Genomic DNA, 16,323 nt, shown 5'->3' on the forward strand with positions numbered 1-16,323 from the left:
GTTTGTTTTCCTCTGTGCCCTATGGCTAGCAGGTTATCATTGTCTACTGTCTCACTCTGTGGAGTATATATTGCCCATCAAGAAGTATGTACTTAACTATCCAAGTCAGTGCTAGCAAGTGTGATCCTTTGTCCTCAGGGTCCTGAACAGTGCCTATGGATGATTTGTCACTGCATATTGCTAACTTTGATCTCTTAATTATTCATTGATCAGGAGAGTAATAATATGGTGGTACCAGCTATGCAGCTGGCTAGCAAGATCCCAGACATGTCTGTGCAGCTGTGGTCTTCAGCTCTGTTAAGAGGTAAGTCTGATAGGCAACTCCCTGTAGACTTGATGGTACGTAAGCACCAATTTAACAGTTTTCCTTGAATCAGTGTCCTTTTGTCGTCCACCTGAGTTCTGAGATTATAATCGAGCGTATTTCTCCTTTAGGTAGTGGAAATGATGATAATAACAACAATAATATTCACATTTCTATAGAGCTTCATTTTGTATAGATTCATACATTGTTAGAAGAAACCTAAGAAGTCATCTAGTTTGACCTTCCCATGTTGTTTTTGGTTGGTTGGTTGGGTTTTTTTTGTTTGTTTTTCAGAGTTGGGGCGCTGAGAATAGAGGAAAGAACACTATGTTTGTAGTCAAAGGACCTAGGCTTAAATTCCCTTTTACCACTTACTAGTTGTAGGACCCTGAGCAAATTGCTGGATTTTTTTAGGTCTTGGCTTTCTTTTTTCCTCCCAAATTTTTCACATTTTTATTTAAAGTTTTGAGTTCCAAATTCTGTCCTTTCCCTCCTTTGAGACAGTAAGCAATTAGAAATAGGTTATACATGTATAATTATATAAACTATTTCCACATTACTCATTTTGTACAAGAAGACTCAAAAGGAAAAAAAAGAAAAAAGTGAAAAACAGCATGCTTCAGTCTGTATTCAGTCAATATCAGTTGTTTTTCTGCAAGTGGATAGTATGCTTCATCATTAGTCCTTTGGGATTTTCTTGGATCATTATGTTGCTGAGAATAGCTAAGTCATTCCCAATTCTTTATAGAGCAGTATTGCTCTTACTGTGTATTCTCCTGGTTCTGTTCACTGTGCATCAGTTCATGTAAAGTCTTTCCACATTTTTCTGAAATCATCCTGCTTGTCATTTCTTATAGCACAATAATATTCCATTTCAGTCATATACCATTCCCCAATTGATGGGCATCCCTTTGATTTCCAGTTCTTAGCTATCACAAAAAGAACTACTATAGATATTTTTGTACAAAGAAAGGTCCTTTTCCTTTTTTTGGATGTCTTGGGATATAGACCTAGCAGTAGTATTGCTGGATCAAAGGGTATAAATAGTTTTATAGTCTTTTGGGCATAGTTCCAAATTGCTCTCCAGAATGGTTAGATCATTTCACAATTCCACCAGTAGTGCATTAGTATCCCAGTTTTCCCACATCCCCTCCAACATCCAGCATTTTCCTTTTTTTGTCACATTAGCCACTTTGATATGACCCTCTCATTTTACAGATGAGGAAACTAAGGTTTTTAGAGATAGATTGATTTGCCATAAGTAGGTTGATTTGCCATGTGTTTGGTAAAAGGACTGGAATCTGAACATTTTCTGACTCCTGGTCCTATACCACTTTTCCCCATACACAAAAGTGTTTTTCTTATTACCATCCAGGTAAGTAGGTAGTAAAAATATTCCAGTTTTACTTTATTACTCAAAGGACCTGTAACTTCATTTGTATAGGTACTTGTTTCTCTTATGCACACTATAACTGCTCTATAACTTAGTAGATGGTCTTTGAGAGATTCTCTGACCGACCTTAGCCAGGCTGATAGCACTCAACTTGAAAAATAATTAAGCATCTACTCTATTTAAGATACCAAACCTGTAAAAGGTATTTCACTGTCATAGAACCTTCCAGAACTAAGAGTTTCCTCCTCACACTTTCATAGAGACTCCCATTTTTAAACAGCTGAGGAAGCCAAGACTCAAGAAAATTCAGTTCATTTTTTAGCAAATGTTTCCTAAGTATCTACTCTGTGCAAGGCATCGTACTTGCAAAGGTAAAAATAAAACAATCCCTTTCTTCAAGAAGCTTACTTTCTACTGAGGGGAGACGTCATGTATACTGATAAGGAAATTGAAAAATATTTGAGGAAGGAGAGAACATTTAAACAGGGGCTCAGGAAAGGCTTTCTATCAGAGATGGTACCTCAGTTAAACTTTGAAAAAATTAAGAATTTTTAGAGGTAGAGGAAAGGAGGTAGTGCAGTCCAGGTTGTACAAAGTCATATAGATAGGAAGGAAATTGCTAAGTTCATGGAACAGTTAACAGGAAAGTTTAGCTATAATGTTGAGTGCTTTAAGAAGATTAGTAGGAATAAGGCTGCAAGGCAGGCTGGAACCACACTGTAGAAGGCTTTAAAAAGGCCACGGATGAGGAGTTTGTATTTTATTCTAGAAGCAATAAAGAACTACTAAAGATTTTTAAGTAGGAAAATAACATGGTCTGACTAGTGTCTTAGGATAGCTGTGCAGAAGATGGATTGGGGAAGGGGAAGGCTGGAGACAGGGAGACCAACTGAGGCTATTTCAGTAGTTCAGAAAATAAGTAAGGTATCCCTGAACTAGGATGGTAGCCATGAAAATGGAGAGAAAAGAACAGAAACTCTGAAAATGAAATTAACAAGAATTGGCCATGGATTAGATGTGAAAGAGAGGAAAGAGTCTTAAGTGACTTCAAAGTTGTGAACTAGCATGACAAAGAATGGTGGTGCCCCTAAAGAAATAGGAAAATTTGGAGGAGGGGTGGGTTAAGCAGGGAAGATAAATTCTGTTTTGGACATAGTGAACTTGAGATGCCTACAGGACATTTTCAATAGACATTTTAACTTTTAACAGAAATACAAGACTAAATTTTAGGAGAGAATTTGGAGCTGGAATTGAAAGTTATCTGTGTAGGTAATAAATCAACCCAAGATAATTGACATCACTGAGAAAGAAGGTATAGAGGGAAAGAAAGAGATCAGGACAGAGCCTTGAACCTACACTTAGAGAATGGGATCCTAGATTTAAAGTTGGGACTTTAGAAGCTATCTGGTCCTACCCTCTCAATTTTATATGAGGAAACTGAGTCTCAAAGCCAATAAATAACATGCTGAGAGTCACACAGATCATAAATGTCAGAGATAGTGTTCTGAACCCTGGTCCTCTGATTTTACAGCCACTGTTCTTTCTACTGTATCTCACTAGGAATTGGGTCCAGAAAAGGAGAAAGAAGTTGGATAGGTATGGGGGAAATGAAGAGAGGTCAGTGTCATAGAAGCAAGGGGAAGGAAAAATATCAAGGAAGAAGGGTGCTCCATAGTGTCTAAAACACCCGAGGTCAAATAGAATGAGTATTGAGAAAAGGTCATTGATTTAGCATTTAAGAGATAATTGGTAACATTGTAGAGAGTAATTTCCATTGAGTGAAGTCAGTAGGATTGAAGAACAATGGCAGGGATTGAAAAGGGAGTAGAAAGTGAAGAAATGAAGGCAAATGGAGATGGCCATTTCTAGGAGTTTCTCTGTGAAAGTGAGAGGAAATAAAGAGAATATTTTGGGGAAAGCAGCAAGAGGCGAAGGTTTTTTAAGGATGGAGGAGTTTTGAGTTTGTAGGGAGTAGGCAAGCAGCCAAGGGATAAAGAAAGATTGAAGAAGAAAGAACAGAGGTTAATTATCCAGTTGGCAAGCTCCCAGACGAGACAGGATCAAGAAGGCTCTGGTGAAGAGAAAGGCCATTTCCTGATCAGAGACAAGATGAAAAGAGGAGAGAATAAAAATGATACAGAGGAGTTTGTATTTATGGAATAGAGGAAAAGAGGGAGTTCATGACAGATAGTCCCTATTTTTTCAATAAATAGCAAAAATCCTGTTGAGAGAGCAGAAAGAAAGAATGACATAGGAGGTTCAGAATAGTCTCTATGGGGAGTATGGTAGAGAGTAACTGAAGAAAGAATAAAAGCATTGCCATGCAGCTGGAAGGGCCCAGTCAGCATAGTTGTGAGGCTGTTTAGCAGCTTTTAGCACCTTGTCATGTGGAGGACAGGGAAGCAGAAGTGATCCAGGAGCCCAGTATGGTGAGGCAAGGGTAACAGTAAGACAAAGGAGCAAAGAATTCAAGGGTAGAGGATAGTACAGAACTGGGTCAAGTATAGAGAAGAAGGAGAAGCTAAAGCAAGGATGGTGAATGGAAGAAACAAGCAGCAGAGAGAAGGAAGAGGGTGAAGGGTAGAGTTAGGAGGATATTGAAGGAGAGGAGGCTGTGATTGAAAAGAAGCATTTCAGAGTTCAAGACATGGAGTGCGGAGGTGTTGTGTGCATCTCAGTGGGTGGCTGAGCAGAAAAAGGGGAGTTTCTGACTCGTGGTTACAGCTGAATCAGTAGCAAGGATTCTAGCCCAGGCCTTCTAAATCTGTGAGTCCTATATCCTTTCCATTACTTGAGACTATCATGTTAATATATGGGTGTCACAGTGGATAGAGTGCCAGGCCTAAAGTAGGGAAGAATCATCTTCATGAGTTCAGATCTGGCCTCAGACACTTCCTAGCTGAGTGGCCCTGGGCAAGTCACTTTACCCTGTTTGCCTCAGTTCCTCATCTGTAAAATGAGCTAGAGATGGAAATGGCAAATCCTTCCAGCATCTTTGCCAAGAAAACCCCAAATAGGGTCACAGAGTCATGCACAGCTGAACAAAAACAAGCTTACTTCTGAATTCTTCTGTTGGACATTTGCAGTTCTTAGCAGTCAGGCTTCAGCCTGCCTTTCCAGGCTTATCATAAGATATTCCTTTCCAAGTATTTTAAAAGCAAAACAAATATCACACACAACTGAACAACAAAATATAAATGTATATATGAGTACAAATCTTTGCAGGGAAGCAAAGGCCACACTGTTCCTTTCCCTCCTATACTCTGTCCTTTGGGGGAAAAAATCTTTGCTTTAGTCTCTGTTGAAACCACAACTTTCCCTCCAGCTTCTGACTTTGTGTTTCTTGCACTTTGTCATGCTGAGCTGCATTCTAAAAACTGCAATAGGGAAGGAAGTGTTACTACTCATGCCTCAAGGACATTTTATTCTGATGTTAAGGTTCATTCTTATCGGATGACAAATGTCTCTTAGTGAGCATTCTGTTCACATTGCAGTTAGGGTGCCCTTACCATACACTCATCCTGGAACACATTTTGGCCAAGCATTTTCCTGGCTATGTCAGTTTATCTTCCTCCATGTGAATGTTTAGTCTTAGTGCCTTATTTTCTCCTGTGCAGTTGTCTCCTGGCAGATCATGCCATTTTTTTAACTGGTTTCTGACCCTTCTTTCCGAGCACTGTAAGCAGAGGGTAAGACCCAATCAGTAGTCACCTTTTGGTGCATATGGGGTGTTCAGAGAGGTCTAGCACCTCTAATATGAGAGTTTTCCAAACCCTTTTTAGTACTGCTCATCCACCTTCAGTGTCCATCTTCACCCAACCTATGACTCCAAGAAGCTGTAGCACTTGTGGTGGCCACAGCCCAGTAAAACCATCTTGGCAGACGGGCTAAACCAGGTTGAGAATAACCAACAGGCTTCAAACCCATCAGTGAGGTAAGGGAATGTCTACCTTAAACATGTGAAGACTTCCCTCAGTGGAATGGGTGGATGAGAACAATTTGTTCCAGTGGCCCCAAAAGCGGCTGAAGCAGGTACTGAGGAACATGCAGAGCTTGGCTGAGCTTTGAAGAAACCAAAGTTATTCACTGCATCTCAGACCATTGCCAGTCATCTTGACTTTTGTCCTGCCGCTGGACTTGGATGACTCTGGAAGAGAGAGTGAGGCTCATGACTTTGTACAACTCTGCCTTATCTAAATCCAGTTCACAAGCAAATCAAGGCAATATCCTGTGATGTCATTGGTGCTCTTGGAAACAGTGAACTTTACCCTTCCTCTTTTGCCACTAGTTAGTCTTAACCAAAGAGAAATATTGAGCAGACCTGAGAGACTTAATGGTATGAACTCAGTTTTACCCGGGAAAAACCTCTTTTCCTTTCTGCAGGTCTGGGCCCAGCAGGTTAAAGCTTTGAAAAAGGGCAATGGTTGTGTCTTCTGCTTTCTCTATGAAATTGTACAAATTTGTCAGAAATGGAATATTTTTCTTCCATACCCATAAAAATAAAGAGAACTTGGAAAAATCCTTAAAAATGGTTTTAGTTCCCTGAGGTTCCAAACCTGCAAGGATACATTAATAAGGCTTTGGAAGAAAGCATTGTCTACCTGAGCATTTCTCCCTATAAGGGAACTACTTAAAGTGGGGTCAGAAGGAACACAGATACAGGCTTGGGTATCCTCTGTGTCTTTATCATGAGTTAAGCTCATCTTGCTTACTCAGAAGAATGTACCTGGAGTGTCTTAGTTTCATTTTTAAACTCTATTCCATCTTAATCACTTATCAGTATTTATAGCACATAAAATGTTTGCATTTTTAGATGCCCTGTCTGTGTTTTTTTTAATGTTCTATCTTCCCAATACATTATGAAGAGTATCTTGTCAGGATTGAATTTAGAAGTCATGGATGTATAATCTTAGAACGTAGAACGTCAGAATCAGACCTAATAATGTAAAGTTGTCAGGAAGCAGTGTGTTCATCCTTCATTGCCAAAGAAGACCATGCCATCAGAGAAATAATGACATGACTTGCACTTGACTTTGCTTTGAGTGAGGGAGGGCTGTGCAGGTCACCAGCCTCACTTCTCCTTCAGAGCCATCTGAATCCAGCGACCAGATATTCATCAGGATGATTGGAGATGACCCAGGATGAGGCAATTGGGGTTAAGTAACTTGCCCAAGGTCACACAGCTAGTGAATGTCAAGTGTCTGAGGTGAGATTTGAACTCAGGTCCTCCTGACTCTTGCACTGGTGGTCTGTCCACTGCATCACCTAGCTGCCCCTGTCAGGAGGCAGTAATGTAATCAGGAAAGATATATCCTGGTTCTGATGCTTTGAAAGCTGTGGACCTCTAAGCAAATCACTTAACTCCATGATCTTCAATATGTTCATCTGAAATATGGGAATACTAATATTGCACTAACTAACAGGGTTTTTGTGGAGCTATCACCAGATAAATACAAGTTAGACAGATTCAGCCACAGAGCACTGTTAAGAAAGTGTATCTCCCTACCTTCATTACAGAGTCAGGGAAACTAGGGGTGTGAAATACTGCATTTACTGTCAGATACACTCAGGAGTTTGAATAGTTTTGATGAACTGGTGTTTTTTTTTTCTTATTAAATCTTTATTATAAGGAATGTCTTGCTGGGAAGAAGAAAGAAAGGCATATATTTGGAAACTAGTATATGAAAAAGAAAAGATAACAACAAAAATAAGTTAAAATGTGGTTTTTTTCATGCCAGAACTAGTTCAGCCCCTTTATTTTACATAGGAGAAAACTGAGGAGGGAAGAGATCTGCCCAAGATCACAGATCATAAACAAAACTAAAATTAAAGGCTTGGTTAACTGATTCCCGAGGTTCTTTCCACTACAATAGGAATTGTGTTGTTCAACATTTGACTGAATTCCTGAGTTTTCAACTAGAGGAAAGGTGGCTTAAGGGAGAGAATAAATGACTTTAAACTTAGGGCAGTGTGAAAACACTGAGTTTTCCTTTTACCACAAAGTGAGATATTAAGTGAACAAAGAATTTTTCTGAAGAAAAGCAAATTAACCTATTTAAGATCATTAGCCAAAAATTTTTAAAGCATTTTATTTTTCTTAAAAAGATTATTAGTTGAACCTACACCCCCCCCCCCCAAATCCAGTACTGCCCCATGAATCATGTATACTAAAATTTAACTAAAGTATTGGCCTTGTTCCACATGAGTATATTCATAGGTAAAACCACACTTAGATCCACTTTAGACCAGATTTGGTGCTTTTCAGGAGAGTTAGAGAATGAGTCCATGTATCCTCATTAGCAATAGTAATTGATTTCTCTTACATACAATTAAGAGCATTTTGGCACAAATCTCATTTGATGATCTTAACAGACCTTTAGAGAAGGCAGGATAGAAACTATTATCCCCATTTTATAGAAAATGAAACTGAGGCTCAAGGATGTAATGAGAGGACTTGCCCAGATCACTTATTCGTTGATGTAACCAAAACATGAACGCAGGTCTCTGATGTCAGATTTTTTCCACTCCACACGCTGCTTCTTGCATAGAATGTCCCCAGATTGTGTTGCTGTCCTCAGAGAGCTGTAGTTTTAGTTTAAAGTAGCATAGTAAAAAGAGCGCTTCATTTGGACAGCAGTCTGACTTCAGGTCCTAGCTCTGCTACTTACAGCCAGTGCGCTCTTGAGAAAGGTGCGACCTCTGTGGGTTTCCCTTTTCTCATCTGTAATTGCACTGTAATTGCCTCGTAGGATTGTTGTAAGGAGAGTACTTGAAATACTACAGAAACTTTGACAGTGGAAACTATTGTTACCCACCTCCTAGAATTTCTGTGGAGATCACATTACCATAGATTCAGAGCTAGAAGGAACTTCAGAGGGCATCTAGTCAGGCAGTCCTTCACCTCTTCCCTCCCCCCTCCTCCATGTATTCCCTGTTTTATAGATGAGGAAGCTGAAGCCCAGGGAGGTATATGATTTGCTCAAGATCACGTAAGTGTCACAGGTCATGTTTGAACCAGGTTCTTCACTTCAGATCTAGCTGTTTTTCTACTTCATCACACTGCCTCCCCAAGATACAGTATGTGAAAATGCTCCCATGAGGCATTATAGAAATGTCAGCTGTTATTGCTAATTGAAAAGACAGAAAATATACACGTGGAACAGATAACAATTTAGTGTACAGTGATGATGGTAAATAGGGGGTATGGATAAGTACTATAGGAGAGCAGCAAGGAGTGCAATCCCAGATCTCCAAGGAAGGCTTTTAGGAGATCCCACCACCTAGAACTCAGCTGGGACAGTACCTTATTTAATCATCTGAATGCTGTGAGTGTTATTCTCTTTCCCAGACTTGAATAAAGCTTGTGGGAATGCAATGGATGCTCATGAAGCTGCCCAGATGCATCAGAACTTCTCCCAGCAGCTTCTCCAGGATCACATTGAAGCCTGTAGCCTTCCAGAACACAACCTGATCACGGTGAGGGACTTGGTGGGGGACTTGGTAGCATTTCATCCTAAATCAGTGATGGCTCTGTGGTAGAGATAGATAGGTTTTATAGCCAGTTGTCATTATAGCTCACGTGTCATGGTTGTAGGCCAGTTAACCTCATTCTCCCTTCCTGTATATCCATTCTAACCCCCTGGGATATGGCTGTCCTTTATAAACATACTAGGCACTAGCTAACCCTGCCCCAAGAAAACTAACTTTTAGTACCTGCCTGTGGCTGACAGCTGATTGGTGACATCATCCTTGTATGTAATCATAGACTCTCAGCCTGCAAAGGGACCTAAAAGGTTATCCAGTCAGTTAGTCTCCCAATATGGAATTTTCTACAGTACCTTGAAAGGGGAAAGAGAAGAGAATTAAACATTCATATAGCACACACTATTTGCTAGGCACTGTGCTAAGCTCTTCGCAAATGTTATCTCATTTGATCCTCACAGCAGCTCTGCAAGGTAAGTGAAGTTATTATCCCCATTTTACAGTTGCGGAAACTGAAGGAGAGAAAGGTTAAGTGACTTGACCAGAGTCACCCAGATAGTGTCTGAGGCTGTATTTTAACACCGGTTTTTCTGACTCCAGGCTCAGTACCATCCAGCTGCCTGGAAAGGTGACTGTGTGCTTGAACACCTTTAGTGCTCACTCTTATCTCGAAAAGAGGCCCATTCTATTACCATCCAGCCTTGATTATTAGCAAATGTTTCATTTTAAACTTGAATCTACCTCCTAGTGATTCCCCATCAACTGGGTCCTAGCTTTCTCAGGTTTACTCTCCTTTCCCTACAACAGTGATCATATCCTCCTAAGCCTTCTCTTCTGTAGGCTAAACATCTGTTTGGTTCAATTGATCATCATATGTGCTGGTTTCTGAGTCCTTTCCCCATCTTTGTCACTCTTACCTGGTTATGTTCAGGCCTGGAAAGAATGCTCCCTATAGGATCTGATCAGGAAATATGAACAGTGATTTATTTTTTTCCAAAGAACAGCATGTTCATGTTTCCAGGTTGTAAATTCCATTTTCTTTCATTTCCATGCATGTTTTCCAGTGGACAGACGGGCCACCCCCTGTACAATTTCAGGCGCAGAATGGACCTACCACCAGCCTTGCTAGTCTCCTGTGAAGGAAAACTCTGCTAAAGTGACACATGCAACTTGGCACCCTGGGCAGAGGAAAATCTATCGTGGGGGACTTTTTCCAGGAGAGGAAAATGAGGAATTTCTTGTACAGCCAAAAGCCTTAATCAAGATTAAACACAACCTACATTTCAAAGACTCAAAAAGGACATTTTAAGCTGCTTTTAAAGATGAGAGGTGTGTGTCCCTTACACACAACTTCTGGATTTTTAACTGTATTTGATGCTTCTGGTTTTCCTCAGTACAGCGTGGTGCAGGATCCAGAACACTGTTAGGGGATAGTGGAGGGGGGAGTCTGTCCTCATTTACCAAACATCCACTATGTGAAATTCTCCAACCCAATCTTGGTGTTAATTTTTCCAAACCATCACTTGGAAATGGATTCTGACCAGACTGCCAATCACTGCTCTAAATATTTAAGTCCTACATGAAATGAAGTGCTTCTGGTTGGAGTGGGGAAGAGTCTACTGCAAAGCTCCAAGTAGCATGTAGTGTGGGATTGAATCATGACTCTGTGCCTGGGGGTGTGGAGAGCTGACAAACCTCAAAATCCTTCTCTTAAAGGAGTCCCATGTCTAGATGCTGTTCTGTAGCAAATCACCGAGTGCACCCAGATTAAACCAGTTCTTCTCTAGTGAAGGTGAATAGTAAAATTGGTTACTTTTTAATCTTCATTGCCTGAGTGAGTAACCATGTGTTGTGAGGGGGGGGCAGTGTCCTCTTCCCCTATAACTCTTTAATGCATCGCTTGGACAGCTTTAAAGAATAAAGCTTGAAGGTCTAAGTTTAGCTTAACCCCAATATCCAGATCTGAGGCAGATACCTGGAGAGAATAAATCACTTTGGAAAAAATGCACATTTGTAAAGAAAATGGCTTTTTCAACATACCTTTTGAATATCCGATCATTTGACAGGCTCTCAGTCCTGTGCTGTACTGAACTTTTGTTCAGGCTCACTTAGAAGTCCCAGAATGCCAGCTTCCAAGTGTAAGGCACCTTGATCTACTACACTGTTCTGTTGTGTATATTATTATACATAAATATATGTATGTATATATATATGTGTGTGTATATATATATGTATGTATGTGTTGTGTACTTATATATCTACAGAGCTAGAGGCTTGTGTTTACATTTCCCCTAATAATAGGAACTGATTGGGGGAGGTATTGTGAGGTTCCTCACTTTGATTTAAACCTACCCCTCTGCCCAGCTTGGAATGAAAGGCATATTGAGGAAGCACTGTCCTCACCTTTGAAAACCTGTTTTAAGTAGGAAAACATTCCCTTTTAAAGGACCCCAGGATTAATGGTTTTGGTTATAGTGATTAACAGGGCCAAGGCAGCCAGAGTAGCATGTGGGTGGTATGTACTGAAAATGACAATTGTCCGAAGATCTCAGTTCCCATTTGAAAGCTACCAGCACAGTACCTGGCTTGTAGTAAGCTCTTAATAAATGATGATTAAAATGAATTAGCCCACAAGTTAAATGGACCTAAAAGAGGCTAAGCAGAATACTCTACTAACTGATTGGAATGCCAGTAAGCTGATAGAGACAAAGAGTTTCACATGAAGCCCTTCTCCCAGATGCTTTCCAAAGGTAGCCATTGTTGGTTTCCTGGCCTAAATCATAAACCTGATTAATTCCTTCCTCTTTAAGTAGTTCGGGGGTTCAAAGAAAAGACCCTTTCAGGTTACTTTAAGAGCACTAGTACAAGAAGAGTGCATTTGTTTTCTTCCAAACCACTAGTGCTTACTGAGCCAACCTGTCCCAATGTACAAGGTTGGCAAGGCTCTCAGGATACATTTGATTTAAATCAACTGAACTATATTTCTTATTTGGAATGATTTCTTTCAGGAGGGAAGTTAGCATATTATTCATTTTTCTTGTTCATACATCTATTGGGAAGCCTAATTTGCCATAAGATGTCATATCACAAACAGCATTATTGCCCATATGTAAAGGAAAATATGTTTGAATCTCCATGTCAGAGGAGCCCATGTACAATCATTCAGCATTGACACTTATAATAATGACAGCTTATTTAACCTAACAGGTGGATTGCCTGCCCACCCTTAATCAGATATATGCACATTCTTCTTTGATTAGTTCATTAGGAATTGCTGCCTCAGAAACAAGTTAGACCTACATAACTTGAATTATGTGAAAACCCTTTTCTTTGTTTTGAAAGCCTGAGAAAAGGGTTAGCAAAGCCTTGGAATTAGAATGTTGAGACTGAAGGAGATCAATTAGTGAAATATTATCTTGCAGAAGAGGAAACTGAAGCAAAGACGTGAGAATTGCCTTGCCTCGTCATACACCCAGTCACTTGCCCTTCTCATGGAAAATGTGACTATCCCTGCAACTTTTAAAAGGTCCTAAGATTGCCTTCTGCTCATCAGGAACAAAACAGAAGCACCAGTACAGTGTAACTGAAAGAATAATGGGCTAGGAGGAAGAAAACCTCAATTCCCTTCTCTTCTCTGCCATCAGTTAACTAGATGTGTGCTCTTGAGCAAATCACTTCAATTGTCTGGTCTTCAGTTTTCAGCTTTTTTTTTAGGTGTTGGGTCATGGGTAAAAGTGGACAGAGAATGGCAATGAGGAGAGGAAAGCCTGGAGAGGACTACACGATCTCTAAGATTCCTTAAAGCCCTAATCTTCTGTGGTTCTATGAAGGCTCTGGGCTCCATACTTGCTTCCCTACCTCTAAGTGATAGACATCTTTCATGTTAACACAATTGTTTTGAGGGAGGTGAAAAGACTCCTAGGGCAAATAGAGACCTGGTAGCCTTTCCACCTCAAGTCTCTTGGCACATCTCTCTTTGTCAATACTTGGTGTAAATAGTCCTTGCAGCACTTTGTCCCCAAGACAACTAGCAATAAAATAGATTGGAGCTAGTAAAGGCTTAAAGTGAAAAATCAAGTTGCTTTACAGACTAAAAGGACTCTCTTCCCTTCACTTTGGCTTTGCCCTATCTCCTCACAATGTACAGACTCTTCACATCCACCTGACCCAGGTGAACTAATCTCTGAATCCCACTATTTCCATTGTCTTGTACAACATTATGACTGGGTATATATTAATTTATTTTGTGGCTTTATATGCTTCTAGGGCATTCATATATAGCACAATTTGAAGTACAGGTTTTGTACTCTTGGTATTAAATGGTCCACCTTAGTCTTACTTAAGTCAAACCATGTGAGTACATGTATGTGGCATGCCCTCTTTAGTTTCACCTTCACATAGGATCCTAAATTAATAATAATAGTCTGTGTGTGTGTATATATATATATATGTATGTATATACATATATATATATACACACATACATATATATGTATATATTGCTTACTATGTGCCAGGTACTGTACTAATAACTTTACAATTGTCTAATCTTTCCCTGGGAGGTAGAGGCTATTACTATCCCCATTTTACAGATGAAGATACTGAGGCAAACATTAGGTAACTTGCCCAGGGTCACACAGCCAGTGTGAGTATCCGAGATCAAATTTGAACCCAAGTCTTCCTGACTCCAGGCCCAGTGCTCTACTGTGTGCCCATATAGCTGCCCAAGAAGGGGCCTTAGAGATCATCTAGTCTGATTCTTTTATATTACAAATGAAAAAACTAAATTCTAGGGAGGGAACTTAACCAAAGTGTTACATAAGAAGCAGAACTCAGTCGTCCGATTCCAAGAAAATTACTCTTATCTCCTTATAACAAAGCCTTTCAACAGTAGCTAGCTAGAATGGATTCATTCTCCAGGTTGCCAAGTGAGACAGGTAAGATGCTTTAGACATGTACGAATGAGGACTGAGCAGCATCCCCATCTCTTTCCTGGACAAATGGTTAGAATTTGTCAGTCATTCTCCTTTCAGATTTGGTATCATGATAAAGAAAGGCCTTATATTTTTTTCTCTCCTTTGAACTCTGTAGGGTCAGTGATCATAGAGGGTAAGACAAGGTTGACTGTTGATTGTCTTCACAATCAACTAATGCGTATATTAGCAAGACCATTTCCAATAAGTAAAAATGTCACCAACATCAGTACTAGATCAAAATTCACTCTACTGTATCTCTGGCCAATAGTCATCACGTTACTGAGACAGTCTTGCCATTGTTAAACAGCTCAAGAGGTCAGAATTCTTAGGTTAAACTAAAATCTGCATCCTTATAATTTCTACTTTAATTTCATCTTACAAATCAAAACAGGAAGAAAGTATATAAACCTTTGTTTTTAAGAAGCTTTCATATAATTAAAAACGTTCCCATGGTCATCATCCAACAATGTCTTTGAGGACTAGTTTGCAAAGCACATCCCGTGGTTGCATTTTTGAGTTCCATCATGAGAATGATCAACAAGCAGACAACTTGAAGAGAACATAGGCTCCATCAAAGGGCAGATAGATAACTGTGTTTTTTACATTGGGGTGCGGGGTGGGAAAGATGTCTCTTTTGCACATATTGGGCAGATCCTTTCTTGGCTGGAAAGATTAGAATTCTGCTTTCGGCAAGCAATATGGTAAAGGATACAGGGAAGGATGATTGTATCCAATCAAGGAAAGATTGGATTCAGAAGTTTTGTTTTGTCTTTAAGAATAAGCATCCTGTGACCTGTATTTTATTACTGTTTTTATTTGGTTAATGAAGTTTTTTGTTTTGTATTAAAGACCACTTGCAGAGGGACTTTGGTACAAAAATCAGAGTTTTATTTTGGGGAATTAAGGTTTTTCAAACCTCTATCCACAGAACTAGTGAATCCTATAATGTCAGGGCTGGAAGGCTCCATCAAGCAGAATGTCAGAGCAAGAAAAGACCTTAGGATTTAGAAAAGGAGTAACATCACGAGTGCATGAGAAAGGCAGCATCACATAGTGGAGAGAGAGTTGGCTTCTGAGCCATGAAGACATACCTGCCATGCCACGCTAAGCAAGTTGCTTGACCTATCTGCTCCAGGAAACTGAAACTATAAGTATTTTACTTGCTGATCAAAATTGGTAGGAGAAGCATCCTCACTCCAAATTTCCTACATGAACGAAACCACAAATCTAGGCTAATAAAAGAAGATGAAGAAGAAAAAGGTAGGCCACGTAATCATATATCCTTATATGTATAAGTTGCATGATTTTTTAAAAATTTAAATAATTAGTCATTGCTCCATAACATCTGGAAGCAGTAGGGGCAGGTGGTTGATAAGGTAATACTAGCCTATATATTCATGGGTGTTAGTTAAATTTAGTAAATATGTTTTGCTGAAAATCTCAGGTGGACCACATGTCCTAAAATTTCAGGGTTGGAGGGGCCTTTGACCTCATGTAGTCAAACAAGATCACACAACTAGTTAATGCTAGAGGTGTGAAAAATTCTCTACATTGTACTACCATTACTGCCTCAGAAACAAGTTAGGCCTCCATATCTTGGATTATGTGAAAATCATTCAGCTTTCACTGCAGTTTACCATAACCATGCCCATCCTCAGTTCCCTGTGGTTATAAGCATTTGTGACTTGTCTAAATTTTTATATTTTCCCCAGCACTTGGTACATGGCTTTGCACACAGTAGGTGCCTAACAGATGTTTGAATAAGTAAATTTTAAAGGTGGGAACAATTTATTTTGGGGCAGTGGGAAAATCATCCTTGTTTCAGTTTGTACAAAAATATAGATTTGGTGATAAATGCAAACTTTTTGGTCACTGTGGATGAAATCATCCATTTGTTGACTAATTCTGTTTGTTACATTAAGAGATTTTAACATTCTGTGTATAACATAGATTGTGTTTTCATTTGTTTGTTTATTTCATTGTTACCCGTGCTTGTAAATCCTGCTGAGGCTTTTAACCCAGAGAAACTACATGTATATACAATAATGTTGCTGTATAATAAGACATAACCACTTGCCTTAGCGTGTCTATTGTTAAATTCTTTTTTCTTCTATATTAGAATTTTAAATAAAATAAATTGACAGGAAATCCTTACTATTATTGAATTC

At 39.5% G+C, this 16,323-nt stretch overlaps 1 protein-coding gene across 2 annotated transcripts in view; it reads left to right on the forward strand.

The window, feature by feature from the left end:
* The window catches only part of MAU2 (MAU2 sister chromatid cohesion factor), an 87,640-nt gene extending 72,479 nt beyond the window's left edge, over nt 1-15,161 (forward strand). The window contains exons 17-19 of one of the 2 annotated variants that reach the window (XM_072601115.1): nt 214-304; nt 9,046-9,173; nt 15,084-15,161. In XM_072601115.1, coding sequence (XP_072457216.1) covers nt 214-304; nt 9,046-9,173; nt 15,084-15,089 — 225 coding nt within the window. In that variant the 3' untranslated portion in view covers nt 15,090-15,161. Of the gene's footprint in view, nt 1-213; nt 305-9,045; nt 9,174-10,243; nt 11,393-15,083 lie in introns of those variants that run through there. The other variant, XM_072601116.1, reaches the window with a different exon arrangement.
* Nucleotides 15,162-16,323: the final 1,162 nt, after the last annotated feature.

Source organism: Notamacropus eugenii, chromosome 4, assembly GCF_028372415.1.
Source record: "Notamacropus eugenii isolate mMacEug1 chromosome 4, mMacEug1.pri_v2, whole genome shotgun sequence".
NCBI classification, from domain to species: domain Eukaryota; kingdom Metazoa; phylum Chordata; class Mammalia; order Diprotodontia; family Macropodidae; genus Notamacropus; species Notamacropus eugenii.